This window comes from Leptosomus discolor, chromosome 4, assembly GCF_034619465.1.
Source record: "Leptosomus discolor isolate bLepDis1 chromosome 4, bLepDis1.hap2, whole genome shotgun sequence".
Classification (NCBI taxonomy): Eukaryota; Metazoa; Chordata; class Aves; order Leptosomiformes; family Leptosomidae; genus Leptosomus; species Leptosomus discolor.
In genome coordinates, this window is record NC_141394.1 from 31067474 (window position 1) to 31082786 (window position 15313).

At 38.9% G+C, this 15313-nt stretch overlaps 1 protein-coding gene across 2 annotated transcripts in view; it reads right to left on the reverse strand.

Annotated features, from left to right (window-relative positions):
* Positions 1 to 15313, reverse strand: part of GRID2 (glutamate ionotropic receptor delta type subunit 2) — a 730540-nt gene that overhangs the window by 129464 nt on the left and 585763 nt on the right. For both annotated transcript variants that reach the window (XM_086464050.1, XM_086464049.1), the window contains one exon: positions 4172 to 4369. In XM_086464050.1, the coding sequence (XP_086320176.1) occupies positions 4172 to 4369 (198 nt within the window). The remainder of the gene's footprint in view (positions 1 to 4171; positions 4370 to 15313) is intronic.

Here is a 15313-nt window from a genome sequence, read left to right on the forward strand (position 1 = left end):
AAAATTGGAAGGTGAAAAAAATTAAATGCTTGTCATTAACATGTCAAATTGGATCAGAGAAGACATCAGTTTGAAGAAGTCAAGGTTCACTTAGTGCTTCTGAGATAGAAAAGGAAATGCATGCAATTATGTCAATATTTAGATGTAAAGCTGCCAATCTGAATTATAAACATGTAAAACTCTCCACTCACAAAGTTTCCACAGTGCCAAAATCAACCAACTATCAGCATCTTAGACGACTGTTTAACACATTTCTAACATATGAGACTGTGACTCCTGAAATTGTCTGACTGAAAAAAACAGCAGAGGGTATTATTTTTCTTTATGTGACTTGCTTAGGAATTTATATCCTTAACAACAGATCTCTTGAGGTCATTGCAGAGCAACATTACGAGAATCAGCAAACACAAAATAAATGACCAAATGGGTCTGATAGCATTGTTACTGGTGTCACAGAACCAGTTTATTAGCAAAGCCTAAAAATCCCTGATAGGCCCCTATGCTTAAGCAAGCACATTTCGTACACATAGAAAGCAATCTTATGATGATTCCTGTGGTTCATGATCAAGAACAGGGAAAATAAATGAAACTACTTTAAATCGCTCCCATGAGGCCTTTCATTTTATCCATTTTCAATGTTAAATCAAATTTCAATGAACGCTGGAAGCAATAAACCACAGTCCCACATGTTGTGCAGTTATTAAGATGGACAGGCAAAAATTAATCAGAGTGACATTTTTGCTCAAGTTAACACACGTGCACCCAAATAATTCTTTTTCTCAGCTATTATTTTTTCTTCTCGCTTTGTCCTCCCTGTATGCTCTCTTCCTTCCTAAGCTACTATCCTCAGGAAGATGCACTAAAAAACTAGCCTCGTAAGAGGCTTCTACTTGGCTTCCAATTTCTCTTAGAAATGCTTAGGCATGCATTTAGTTTTCCTTTTCTGAGGGACTTAAGTGGAATCAGGCAGTTTTCCCTATGCTGTTTGCTTCCTGATGGGTCCTCATTGGAAAAAAAACCCAAACCCTAGCAATCAAGATAGGATGGTGAAACGTTGGAAATAATGGTTGATGGATGTGAATATCGTTGTGAAGTCCAGAGCTGTGGAAAGCCTACTGTCCTCTCCTGGAAGTGGCATTAGCCACTTCTCTTGCATGTCACACAGGCTCATCCCTCTGGTAATGTGGACTTGAGGGCAACTAAAGGAAGTGCTGTGAAAAGACACAGATGACCAACAGCAACAGAAAGATTTGTCATAAAGCGCAGCTTCCGTGACATAGTTTTAGCCTTTCCACAGAAAGCTGCTGCTGCCTGAACTAATCCTGTTTGTGAGCTGAAGCTCTGTGGGACGCACTGAAAGCCCTGGTCATTCGACAGGAGAGGGGCAAGAGCACCACATGCTTCTCTCACAGAGCATTTCTCATCCAAAGACCTTCTGGTTCAGGTGCTCAGCAAACAGAAAGCTTTCCATAGCATGGTTACGTTCAGTTTATTTTGACAGGAGAAGGCATATGGAGCAAGGGTGTACCTAATACAGGTCTTGACAATCAAAGAGGCAGAGGCTTGAATCAGCTTCCAAATTCAAATTAAAGACCAGTTGCTTTGATCTGCTGATTCCAGCTCCTATTTTAGCAGCCAACAGAGACCTTGTCTTCAAAGCTGGAACAGTGAACCTGGCATAATGTCATGTCCGTGAGGCCAGCTGTGGACAGCTGGACATGTACTTGGCAGTGCAAACCCTGGCACTGCAGCTCAAGCAGGGCTGCTCCAAATGAGACCAGCTCGGGACTGCTTTCGCTGACACAGGACCTTCACCAGAGCCTGCTGCACGCTGAATCAAGTTAACGCAAACAGCATATATTGATCTTGAACACAGAAATTACATGTGTACTACAGCAAGTGCCCTTTCGTATGGCACAACTTCTGTAGTAGTCATAGTCATCCTTCTCAATGAGATGCACTCAAAAAGAGAAGGCAGCTATTTTCCATTACCCATGAGTGGGACTTGTCTTTTGCAGAAATACATTGTTCCCAACTCATTTCTGGCTCATACACTAACAGGCAAAGAGCCCTCCCTGTGTTTCTGGATTTCCTCCACGTGTTGGGCAGACTACCATGTAAGACTTGGTTGGGAACACAAGGAAACACTCTGTTTTAAACAGGTTAGACCTTTAATTTAAAACTGGTCTCTGCTCCTTTGCTTCCCCTTACAAAGTTGCCAAGCTGATAGATATTCCAGTTCTGGTAGCAGAACTCAGTTCACAGTAAATAGGAAAGCAGCCTTTCAAGAACAGCTTGCACTTGGTAAGGGGTAGATATACACTGGCTGCTTGCCCAAAGGTTCTTTTTTGCTTTAAGAGGGACAGAAAATGGGAGAGAAGGATACGGTGAACATTTACTGTTAATTATGTAAGGGGTAAGGAAGATAAAAAATTATACACTGTATTAAGAAAACATGTTCTTTGAATTCCAAGTGCAGTTCCATTAACACTTCATACTTTCTAAGTGTACAGAAAGATTTCATACCCATTAAGACTCATTTACAGCAAAATTGTAGCAGACTGGTAAATCTGTTCCACTCATGACATCTATTTACAGATCTAGGTGGTTACCTCCTTAAGTGTGTTACTAGAGTTGCACTAGTCTCTCCCTACTAAGGGGACCAGAATGCCATAGATATTTTTCAGTGAACCATTTGATTTCAGTTGTTGTGAGATCTGCCTTATGAATCATTCATTTCAAATAAATAAAAAATTTTCCAGGCCCACTTCCATCTCCAGAGCCATCTAGGACTACAACCCCTCCAGCTTGTGTTATGCAGTGGCCTAATGGGTCCTGTGTCGAGTACTGCAGAGAGTAGGGTATAACATCAGATTTAAGGAGCAGAAAAAATGGTAAAAATAAATCAAGACCATTGTGGTGTCACGTCTTGTAATTAGATGAGGGATTTTTAGTTGTTAAAGCTTGGAAGACGGAGGAAAAGATATTTTTCTAAGTGGCTCCAGCTTACCATCTATGATCACAGCATTCCACCTTCCAGCTTTGTAAGGGCACAGGGAGACAGCAGAGGAAGTTTATTACTACAGTGTAGACGCATGAACCATGACATGGTGTGGTTGTTTTCCATAACAACAGGCTTCCTACTGCTTGGGAAGGCAGAACAGGTTAAACCTATCACTGCTTTTTTTTCCCATGGGGATCGTTTTTTTAATTTTTAAATTTTTTTTTCCCTTTACTGTAAGACTCATTTTCCAGCATTTTGCTAACTTCTAGCTGAAGTATCTGACCGCATTGCTCATTATTCTTTGCTGTGATTATCAATTAAATTCCCACCTGCAGATTTGGAAAAGAAGTTCCATAAACAACCAGCAAGTTATTTACATTAATATCTACTGCAGTTATTTAAGGAAAACCAACAAATGTAGGTCTCTATCTACCTCTACAGGTTAAAAAATAAAATATATATGTTCATGGCACAAATGAGACATCAGCAGAATAGAGTTTGCATAGCCCTTTCTCTTTCAATGGGAGAAATTGCAAGCAGATAAGATGTGAAGAATGGAAAAAAAGAAAAATATGGCACATTAATTTATTTATGATACAATATTGAACATTTAATGTAAAATTAAGTAGACTAAATGGTTTATTAATTACAGAATAGAGAATATACTACTCTTGATTCATACATCTACATAATGTGTTATTATATATCAATAAAACATTTTCTGTTGATTATAGACTTCATGTATTCATCACACCAACATTTTTCTAAGTAGTATACATTATTTATGTAATGTATCACTAATTACCGCAACACCAATTTTTCCTCTTTCAAACAGCCTCTTCAACTCATTTGTGTTGGGTCTTGCCAAATTAATTAGGATGCTGTGCATCCCATTATTTGACTCTATTCAGTTTTCATACTGCCGTACTTCGGTTCTAAAAAAGAGATTGCCCCGCTTCTTAAACAGTTACCAGCAAGCACTATTTCCAGCTTTTTCTTTACCCCACAATGAACCTGGGCAGACTATTAAACGTTGGCATCATGCAATGAACAAAGTGCTATCAATGACTCATTAAAAAAAGGTTACTGGCTGGTGTAAACATAATATACCATATATTACTTAGCTTTATCACATGACTTTATTCATTAAGTTATTAATAACCTTACCTTAAATACCAGTTCTCCTATCAGTCCGTTCCATGACCCATCATCCTGAGGACTCCCATACTTGTGATCCGGGGCAACATAAATTTCGTATTTAAAGCCTAGGTAAGTGGCCAAGGCTTCCAACACGTCTATTGAGAAGCCCTGATACTTCTTCGGTTTTCCCAGGACATTTTCAGACACCATGACAAAGGGCTCTTCCTAAATAGGAAACACAGGAGGCAACTGTTAGTAAAGCAATTACATGCCACATTTGGATGCTGGTTTCTGTAAGAGGAAAGGAGGAACTATTTAAATACTGTATACAAAAAACTTTCCTACAACACATTGTTAGCGGGGCCTCTTGCATTCTGCGAAATGCTATTTTGTTATGTATTTACTTCAACAGATAAATTTTATTCTCTATTCAGAAGTAAATCTTCTGTTGTAACACTACAACTGAAATGCTTTTCAGTAATGCCTGCTAACTGCACTTAGGCTTGGCAGAGCAGACATACACTCAGATGTCTGTCCATGAATACAGAGGATTCTACAGCACTGCCAGTTTCCACTGGCTGGGCAAACACTGTCTCTGACAAATGCGACTACTACTTGACGCTGTAAGGAATGAAAAACATGGCAAAATAGGCCACACTGCAGAAATATGCACTTCTCTTGTCCTTCTACTGTAATCTGAATCTGAATATAAGATGGTTGGTTTTAAATAGTTCTATCCAAAAAGCATCCATTTGATTAGTTTAGCAAGAATCAATTATGGGACTTAAGTTTGCCTATAAGAATGATTGGTGAAAATTCATCAAAAAGATGACCATAATAAAGGCTACAAATAGATACTGGAAGTTGGAGTTGGTCAGTAAGATTTCCAAAAAATATGGTTTTCTTTTCCTTTTTTCCAAGATCTGTAACTGTTTTCTCTATTATGTTATCTCACTTACGTTTGTTCTTTATTTTCTCTGAGAACATCTGTCTGATCTACCTAATCAGAGAAAAAAGTATCAAACTCCCCCCAAAAGCATGAGGGCACTGCAACACTTAGGTATTTATTTTGTTTTAAATATGTTACATTTCTGCCTTTTAATTCTTTACATGGTACTGTAATTTAGTATGAGTTTATGAGAAACATCTATCATGAAGTGCAAAAAGTTATCTCCGGCTCGTCATGGCTTGGCCATGACAAGCACATGAAACCACTTCCTGACCACTTCCCCCTAGTCTGCATAACTCAACAAGCATACAGAATAAAAGAGAGTTGATTTTCTGTAGTGTTTGTAGACCAAAATTTAACTGTATCTCCTGAGGCATTTTTGTTGGTGTTTAAATTTTTTTTTTCTTTATTATTCTATGACTCATCTCTGTCAATGACTTTGAAGCGAAAGTACTTTTCCCAAATTTTTTACTAATACATTACTAAATATTTTTGGTTTGTTATTAGAATCAGAGAATCATTTAGGTCGGAAGAGACCTCTAAAATCATCAAGTCCATCCATCAACCCAACACCACCATGCCCACTAAACCATGTCCCGATGTGCCACATCTACACATTTTTTGAACACCTCCAGGGATGGTGACTCCACCACTTCCCCGGGCAGCCTGTTCCAATGTTTGACCACTCTTTCAGTAATTTTTCCTAATGTCCAATCTAAACCTCCCCTGGTGCAACCTGAGGTCATTTCCTCTTGTGCTATCATTCGTTACTTGGGAGGAGAGACCAAACCTCACCTCACTACAACCTCCTTTCAGGTAGTTGTAGAGAGCAAGAAGGTCTCCCCTCAGCCTCCTCTTCTCCAGGCTAAACAGCCCCAGTTCCCTCAGCTGCTCCTTATAGGACTTGTGCTCCAGTCCCTTCACCAGCTTCGTTGCCCTTCTCTGCACACGCTCCAGCACCTCAATGTCTTTCTTGTAGTGAGGGGCCCAAAACTGCACACAGTATTGGAGGTGCAGCCTCACCAGTGTCGACTCCTGCTGGCCACACTATTCCTCATACAGGCCAGGTTGCTGTTGGCCTTTTTGACCACCTGGGCACACTGCTGGCTCAAGTTCAGCCGGCTGTCTACCAGCACCTCCAGGTCCTTTTCCTTTATTATGTCACTCTATATGAACAGGTATCACTGAATTTCAGGCAAGATATTCTCAGAATAAGAAAGTATCATTTGTAAATGCTTGAGTTAACATTCATGAGGATAGCCACAAGCTGAGGATGCTGCCAAAGCAGCAAGGATGCAACCAGACTGCACTGACAGGATGTTCTCTGACTGCAGAAAATCCAGGGAAAAAACCCAACCCTCCAAAACCAAAACAAAACCCCAAACCAAACAAACAGAAAAACAGGAAAAAAAAAAAAAGCTGAAGGGTTGACTGTCTTAAGTGATCTATTTCCCAGCTGTCAGACAGAAAGTCTTTCTTCCAAATTATCCAAGATCAGCCAAATAGAATAAAAATGGAGGAAAGCAGGTGAATTTTTGAAGTAGTTTTCCAGTGCCTGGGTTCCAAGAACACTGAAGGAATTGAGACCAAGTTGATGAAAGCCTCTCCTAAATGAAAATACAGAGTGAATTCAGCTTTGCTTATCACTTGGATGACAGATTCTCTACATTCAAACTCAAAAGTATTGGAAAAAAATGTTTGCACAAAAAATAAATATTGTAATTCATCAATCTAAGCCAACTATGTACAAAAATCTAAAGATCTGTGTGTACAAAGGCTTTTTAGAAGTTGATAATTTTCATATTAGAAAGGATTTACTCCTATCACTTCTAAGTCATTAGAAAATAGTTGCTCATAAACTGAATTTTTATTCAGCTAGTTAAAAAGCAATTGCTAATTTTACTGATTTAAAACACTGTTTAAAATGCAGTTTGTCATGGCTAATTTAAGTCTTTTACTAAGCTATGTAATATTTTTTGTTGTTGAGAGATTTACAAAAAAACCCACCAAAACAACGTCCAGTGTGCTAGATATTTAATGAAATACAAATAGTCAAATAGCTTTAATGAAAGCAACTAACACTTCCCAATTTCTGTTGAAGCCTGGAGCAGCAAAATATTTAATCATATTCAAAATAAACCAAAACAAATCTATTGCTTTAGTTTTTTGTAATTGTCCACATTTCTCAGAAGGCTTGAAAGAGGACAAAAATATCTGTCCTGATGTCTTTCCCCTACAAATGCCGCAGGCTGAAACTATACCAATTGTCCTTTTCTGCAGGGTATTATGGGAGCTCCTATGGAAAGACATATACATCCCTACAATATTGATGTTAAAATGATTGTCTCCGTTCTTGACAAAGCAGATCTTGCAGAAAGAAAATACACAAAGCAAAACCAGCCAATATATTTCTCACCTACTGAACAGAAAAAAAAATGAGAACAAAAAATAAGCTCATAGCAAGTGGGTGTCAAAACTGACAAGCTAAATGATGAGTTTGGACATGGCAAAATTCACCTGGATGACGAAGCTTCTATTTGACCCCAAAAATTCAAGAAAATCCTAATATACTTTCTCTCCAAAGCAAGTGGTAGTTCAAACTATATAAGCACATCTTTCTCAGAGAAGCCATACAATCACCATCCTTGGAGATACTCAAATCTCACTTGGACATAATCCTGCTCTAACATTAACCCTGCTTCATGCAGATGCTGTCCAAGCATCCCTTCAAACCCAAACTGTTCCAGGATGCAGTGAAGTGATCAAGGAAGGCCACTATTCCTGCTTCTCCTGTATACTTCTGGAGACACCTCTCCAGGGGACTGATGAACCTCTGTGGGGCAAGAGCAGACTTCACAGCCTGTAAAGCCAGGGAAGTCTGGAAAAGCAAAGAAGTTACAAGGTGCATCACTGAGGAAGAAAAAAAAGGAAACTAATGAATTGCTCCCCCTTAACTTCTTGGTTTCGCAAGATGGATGATCTGCCTCACGGGGCCCCATAGTCATCAGATATTTATTAGGGGATGGCTTTGCATCCAACTTCAGCACAGATCCTTTAAGAGAGGAGCTACTCTTTTCATTCTACTTAACCCCCAATGTGCCTCCTTGTCAACTGAATGCAGCACTACTAAGCCTGTGATAAGGGCTCCTTCTCAAAACAGCTGCACAGTTACCACCGTCTGGTTTCTTCCTGGGATCTAAGCTGTGATGCCCTGACACAGAGGAGGATGGGTTTAAGACTCGATGTGGATCAAAGGATTTTACACAGTGTTGTGGGTTAAGCCCAGTAGACAGCCAATGCTACCTGCAGCAAAATGAAAGTCAGTAGCAAACGGGTAAAGTTTATATTGCGTGAAGCTGTGCATATTGCTTTTTACAGCTGTAAGAAGGCAAAGCCTGGTTCTAGAGATAATTACCCCCTGAGCAAGCAAAGCTGCAAAATGTTTGCAGACTAGCAATCTTAGGAAGGCTAAAGGCAGACCCAAGATTAGGGCAACATGGCATAACAAAAGGAAAGTGTTGGGAAAGATGACATGATAGTACAAGTACATTGGAGAAGCAGCTCACAAAACGACTTGTCTCCATCCATTTATCTATTATCACTAGGTTTATAAAACTTTTCAAGGAAGCAGCTACACATTAAGACTGACATAGGTTAACAACATGCTACATATTAAGACTGATATAATTTAACATCTTCCTCCCACCAGAGCAACTAGCTACCTGCTCATGCAATAGCTCTGCCGATGCTTGTTTCCTTTATTAAAGTAATTCTACTACCCAATCATCACGAATCTACTCAATTTCTGTCAGGTGAGTTGACATAATTGCCAGGGGTCAGACAAATGCCACCCAGGACAAGCACTGGAGTAAGAACCTACAAGCAGCAGTAAGGGAAGTACCAAGAATGTGCCCTTAATAATATCAGAGAATGGTTAAGCAGCTCAAAAATCTTACCCAAACCTATTTTCACATGTTTAACACGATATTATTTGAGCACATTTCACAAATTAGGGTTTATCGCTGAAATGCTAGGTTGAGTAAGAAGAGTTATCATCACCATTTTCCACACACAGAACTGAAACGCATATATTTCATGACTTGTACAGCTGAGAAGTGAATCCAAGTGTGCTGAGTCAGGGACAAATGTCTTAACCATAGACTGTTTTCCCTCTCATTTTAGTGCTTTAAAATGTTTGTACTTACATATGTATGTGTTCTGGCGAATCACTAGCATAAAAGCAGGAAAACCAGCAGTAGAGAGCAAGCATTAGATGAGAACAAAGGAAGGTGGGATCCAAAAATGAGATGTCTAGACCCAGGGAGAGAAAAGTCTTACTCTTGAAAGGACTGCTTGCCAGTGTAAAACTGCAAGTGGACAACAGAGATTGTAACGTGCTCTAGTCCAGGGACAACTGATAGCATGAAAATATAGGCACAAAAAGGAATGTCACACATCCAAAACCCAGCCCTCAACCCCTGCCCTGAATTTTACACAGTGGGAAGTAGCAGATAGAGAATTTGTTTTATTTTAAACACATCAATGGAAATCAGAGGTTGATAGTATAGAGCTTGAAGCAGCCTAGATTCAAGATTAGTAGAAAGAAACGATGCACTTTGTCACTTTTTCCAACAAGATAAAGGGCCAACAGTCTTGACTTCTCAGGGCTTAGGTTCTAGTGCACATAAAAATGAAGTAACACAAGGTTTTGTAAGTGCTTCAAGAGTCCAAGATTAAAAGTAAAAAACATAATTGTTATTTACTCTGATGAAATTCTCAGACACGTGCCAGTAATTTGGATCTAACAGTTGGTCTGAAGTAATCTTTTTATAGCCTTTAGTAGACCACCTAATAAAGTTAAAAATAAGAAAGAAGATAAAAGCTTTTGGGTTGAGGAGACCTTCATGTTGAAAACAGAAGCAGCAATGCTCAGGCTAAATAGCAGGAAAGAATAATTACTCTGAGTTTAACTTGTTTATGTTAATTAATTAGACAATCAAAGAGAAACATTGGTTTGTACCTGTGCTACAGAGGTGGGTGATAAAGTCAAGCAATAAATTCAGGCCTTAGAGGAGGCAGGGAGGGAAAGCAAGAGAACAATTGCTTGTGAAGCATTCGGGGACAACTTACATGTAAGGAAAAGTATATTTCTAAACCCAGAGTCTCTACTCGGGATAATTTTTAGCAGCCAATAGAATAGTGACTTTAAATTCCAAGCTTTAATAGTCATATTTTAGTTCTTCAATGAAAATCAGGTTTTGGAGGTTCTAGTAATTTTGTACAGATTCTCTCTTGGTCAAATGACAGAAAACTGTTTTGAAACAGTAGAAAAAGCACCATTCAAATCTTCAACACAGCACTAAATATGAGAGGAAGAAAAAGTTGCACTCAGTGGCCTGTTTACAACGGTAGTGGTCTCAGCCCAGATGTTAATGATTTTACATGCACACCACATCATCAGGAGATTGTTGAATGGGCAAAAAGGCAGATTTTCTCTGTAATTACATGGGTGGATTCTGTGGCTTTAAGTTGAGACGTATTTCAGGACAGAAACTATATGGACCATGATACACTGCGCTCATGTATGAGAGTCTTATGCTTGCTCTAAAGATAAAAATGATAAAAAAAAATGCTAGGGCATACTTTATAAATGGAAAAGCAAAAGCAAACCAGAATGTTTGGGATTATTCACCCGCTCAGCTAAATCCTCTTTTCCCCTTAGCACAGGCAGAAAAACTTCCAGGCCAGTAGGCTATACAGAAATTATTAAGTGAACAAAAAGTTATTGGCTTGTGAGATCAGAGAAACTGATCGCTGCTGGGATTTATAACACATACTGGGGCTTGACTGTAAAAGTGCAGATGGGTGGCCTTATGTGCTTCTACTATGTTTGGAAGACAGTTTTGAAATTAGGTAATTATATGGGTGGTTAGAATTCATAAAGCGTATAAAAATGACCTCTGTGTCTACTCATCAGAAACTTCTGAACACACTGGAATATACTACTTTCATATTGACACTCTGTATTCATTAAATGGGACTCTGTATTCATTTGAACTTCCCTTCCTCTCTACTGTAAGTAGAAAGAGGTAAAAACAGAAGCAAGAAATGAAGCTCAATGGTGGGCAAGACTGTCAATCTGTGCTCAGCACTGACTCAGGAAAAAGTGGACAGGCAAATTAAACAGAGCCCAAGCAGAGCCTCGGCAATCACATGAAGTACATATTCACTGTGACACTTTAAAACCTCCCATCACCTGCAAATGCTAAGGAAATGCTCCCCAAACTGAAATTCACTCTCATTACCTGATCTTTCAACTCCTTTTCAATGGCTGGTGGATGACCAAGCACTGCCATTATAACCGACAAGAAGCACTGTCTCATAAACCATAACCAAAACATTTTCAAGCTCAGGATGCTGCTATCTTGTTGCCAGGCATATTTACTTTTTTGTTGACTCATAAAGTAATTAAACCCCCACTTTTAAATATTAGCCATTTCGCATTTATATCCCTGAAAGGTTTCAGTGAAATATGCAGCCCCAAATACTTAATTTCCTCAAGTGCTTTATTGACCACTGGTTTGGGGATTTTCTTTGGCTAGAAACAGCACAGTAGCTTGTTATTTTTAATTGAACAGCAATGTACATTACTTCATGTTAGAATCAATAATGAAATTTTAATTGAAACATTTCATTCTCTAATTACAGAAATTCTCCCACTAGCAATGGTTACAAAAGTTGCTGTGAAACATAACACAATCCCCACTCCTTAATAACACTAAAACAAAGATGAAGGTTTCAAGCCTACAACATCTTGGATAATTAAGGTATTATACTCATTCAATATCCTATTGTGCCAATGGGCCGTGTAACAGTATCGTCATCGAAAACTATTGTTCTCAAATCCTGTGCTTTTCAAATAGACTGATTAGAAAGTCAGTTGTACTAACACGAAAGTCGCCTTGCCTGCAGCAAGAAGCTAGTTCATGTCCCAGAAGCTGAATACAACATTAAAGGAAGGGAATTTTACATTTTGCCTTTGTTTACCACTGTCCTACACACGTGCTTAGTCTCGCTTTTTTTTAATGACATTTTTATTGTCATCTTGAACAAGACATGAGTTTGTGCTTTCAGTTACACTAGTTGAAACAATATATGTTCTTCCGAATTAAATGGTGGCTTCTGGATTTATTATGCTATTTAGTTTAGTGCTATTTAGAAGAAACAAATGAAAAATGTTAGCCCCCATTCCCAATACCTCCCATTGCTCTGCAATGAGACTAAGCCATCTTTCAAAGTGACCTATGGCAAGGGTCTGTTAGGATGCAGCCAAGCTTTGTGTATTGATTTTAATTCACAATAACTTAATGCACCTAATAACTCTTTCTGAACCATTATAGTTATACGATAGGAATATGGATTGAGATTGGAATTGATTGGAGTATTTTAGAGTACATCTAAACTGCACAATGGTAGCTTTAATGTAGCTAGCTCAGATACTGGAACTAGCAGAAGTGTGGTATGAGTATATTAACCTGCTAGGAGCTGTATTATACTTCTTCCAGCAGCCACGCAAGAACTCCTATTCATAATGAATTCACATAATACCTCATGACATTGCACTGTTATGCAGTTCACCTTTTCTATCTTGCATATTATGGAAGGATAATTACAATCAGAGGAAGAACCTCTTTCAGTTTAAAAGTCAAATTTCCTATGTGGTCTGTGAACTATATGAGTTGCTCTGGAATGTGAGTATGCCCACAGAGCAGATGGGTAAGGGTGAGTGAGAAGATAAGAGCTAAGGAGCCTTGAGACGTACCCCTTGACATACAGATGAATTAAGTTGGTCCTACCAGGTTTTGCATTGCACCTACCTTGCTGTCAATCTGTGGCCCCAGCCAGGTCCAAAATACGTTTGAATTCCTCGATATTCACCTCAACTAGTACATAGCACCTACTACTTTAGAAAAATGTATTTGAAATATTAATTGAAAACAAAAGGGGCTGCATTTCTCAGCAGGCTTTGAGATTAAAGCTTGTAAAACAAATGATCACAGTAGGCATGTGCAGTGAGAATAACTATAAGGTTATAGTTATAAAACTACCTGTTTTAATACAAGGTAGGTAGCTCAAAGAGACATGAAACAGCTATTAAATGTAACCTGTGCCCAGTCAGCATCAATTTCAATTTGGCCCTTGTACAGGTGTGGTGAGGGGAAAAGGAATGGAAAGACAGGCTTTGCCTCTATCAAGGGACATTAGTGTCTACTGTTATAATAATATTAATTATTAATATTTTGAGGAAAACTCATCACAGTACAGCACTACTTGAGAAAAAAAATCAAAGAATTTTCCCAAAAGAAGCCCAAATACATATTTAAATCTTTGCAGACTGAGGAAAACAGAACAAGAGGATTAGAGGGAGAAGACTATACCAAACCTAAATCTCTGGCAAAGCAAGAAATACCTAATCAAGGCACACTCTGCCTCGATGGCTGCTTGTGTGCCAATTACTGTGCTCAGTTATCAACACTGATCGATTAAAAGAGAACAGATGAAATGACTCCTGTTCCCATTTTCTGGTTAGTAAAGCAACCCTAAACAGGGCTGGCAACCCTCGGAAAAGAAGCAGGGCAGACGGCTGAGGGCAGGAGGCACTCTAGGAACGTTATTTTCTTCCATCTCTGTTTATGGGTCATCATTCTTAGTCCCCAAGAAAGAAATGCACAAATTCAACTCCTCTCTGCTTTGTTGTTTTAATACTGCCACCTTCTCTTCCATGATAAAACAAACTTTTTAGTAGGACCTACTGCAATAGTACAAGGGGTAATGGTTTTAAACCAAAAAAGTGTAGATTCAGACTAAATATAAGGAAGATGGTTTTTACAATGAGGGCGGGTAAAAGACTGGAACAGGCTGCCCAGAGAGGTGGTCGATGCCCCATCCCTGGAAACATTCAAGGCCAGGTTGGACAGGGCTCTGAGCAACCTGATGTAGCTAAAGATGTCTCTGCTCACTCCAGGGGGGTTGGACTAGGTAAGCTTTAAAGGTCCTTTCCAGCCCAAACTATTCTATGATTCTATTCTGTATTAAAGATTCAAGTTTTTCATTAAGCATCCAAGTATATTAAATACACTCATGTGCATGTAACGATGGCATGCTGTCTGCATATACGGAGGGGAGGAGTAGTGTTGAAATATGGCCAATATAATGGCAGAGATAAGGTTACAGAGGTCTGGAAGGGATCAGAATCCCAGCTGACTAGCACAGTGTAGAAAGTTTGGGCTTAATTCAGCATACGGCACTAATATGTTTTCTGGAAGTTTGTACCTGTGAAGTAAGCTAGGATGTGTACAGTCAGTGCCAGAAGGCACGAAAGCTTAAGGAGCAACTTTTATATGCTAAGAGCGCTTGAAATGCTGAGTGGGAGCACTAGAAAAATAGTAGGTGCTATTTGCTGTGCAGGGTAAGTAAGGAAAACGGGTGAAGAGGGAGAAAGACACATATGAAGTCTTCTCTTGAATGTTCATAAAAATAGAAGTGTCACATAGTGGAATTATCACCAACTTTCAGCCTTAAAGTTTCTCTCTGCTTGAAAGCGTAAGCTAAAAACTAGGGAACCTCAGGAAAAAGCTGTCTCATTGTGGAGTTAGTATTTCCCAGAACTATCTCCTTGCTTTCTAAAAATACCTGGCTCAACTGAAGTCTAGATGTCTCCTTATTTTCAGAAATTAAAGCCTCTATGTGAAGCACATGAGACAACATAGTCAGGCTTAGAACTGCAATAAAAGTGCCTGTTTTTTACAATTAATTTATTTCTAATCAGTACCTTCATAAGATGAAACTTTTATTTAAGAAGCAGTGTAAAATGCGTATATAGAGTCTGGGGGTAACAACACTATTGTATTTCCTGCATACTTTATATTTTAAAATATCTAAATGACAAATAATTCTGGCTAAAGTTTCTGAGCAGAGTTAGGTCAATACAAACTGCTCCTGCACACCCCTCTCCTTAGTCTGTAATTCTCTGTATGTGTTACTATGTTCTTTTATTCCAGTAATACCAACCTATTTTCTTCTATTTGCCTAGAAATAGATATGGTTTCATGGAAATGCAAGCTGGAAAGAATCTCTAAAACCTTTGTTCCTTTCTCTAGGATAAAACTACCTGGACTAAGCAAGACAAATGTGAACCTACTCTTCCTGGACAGACCTTT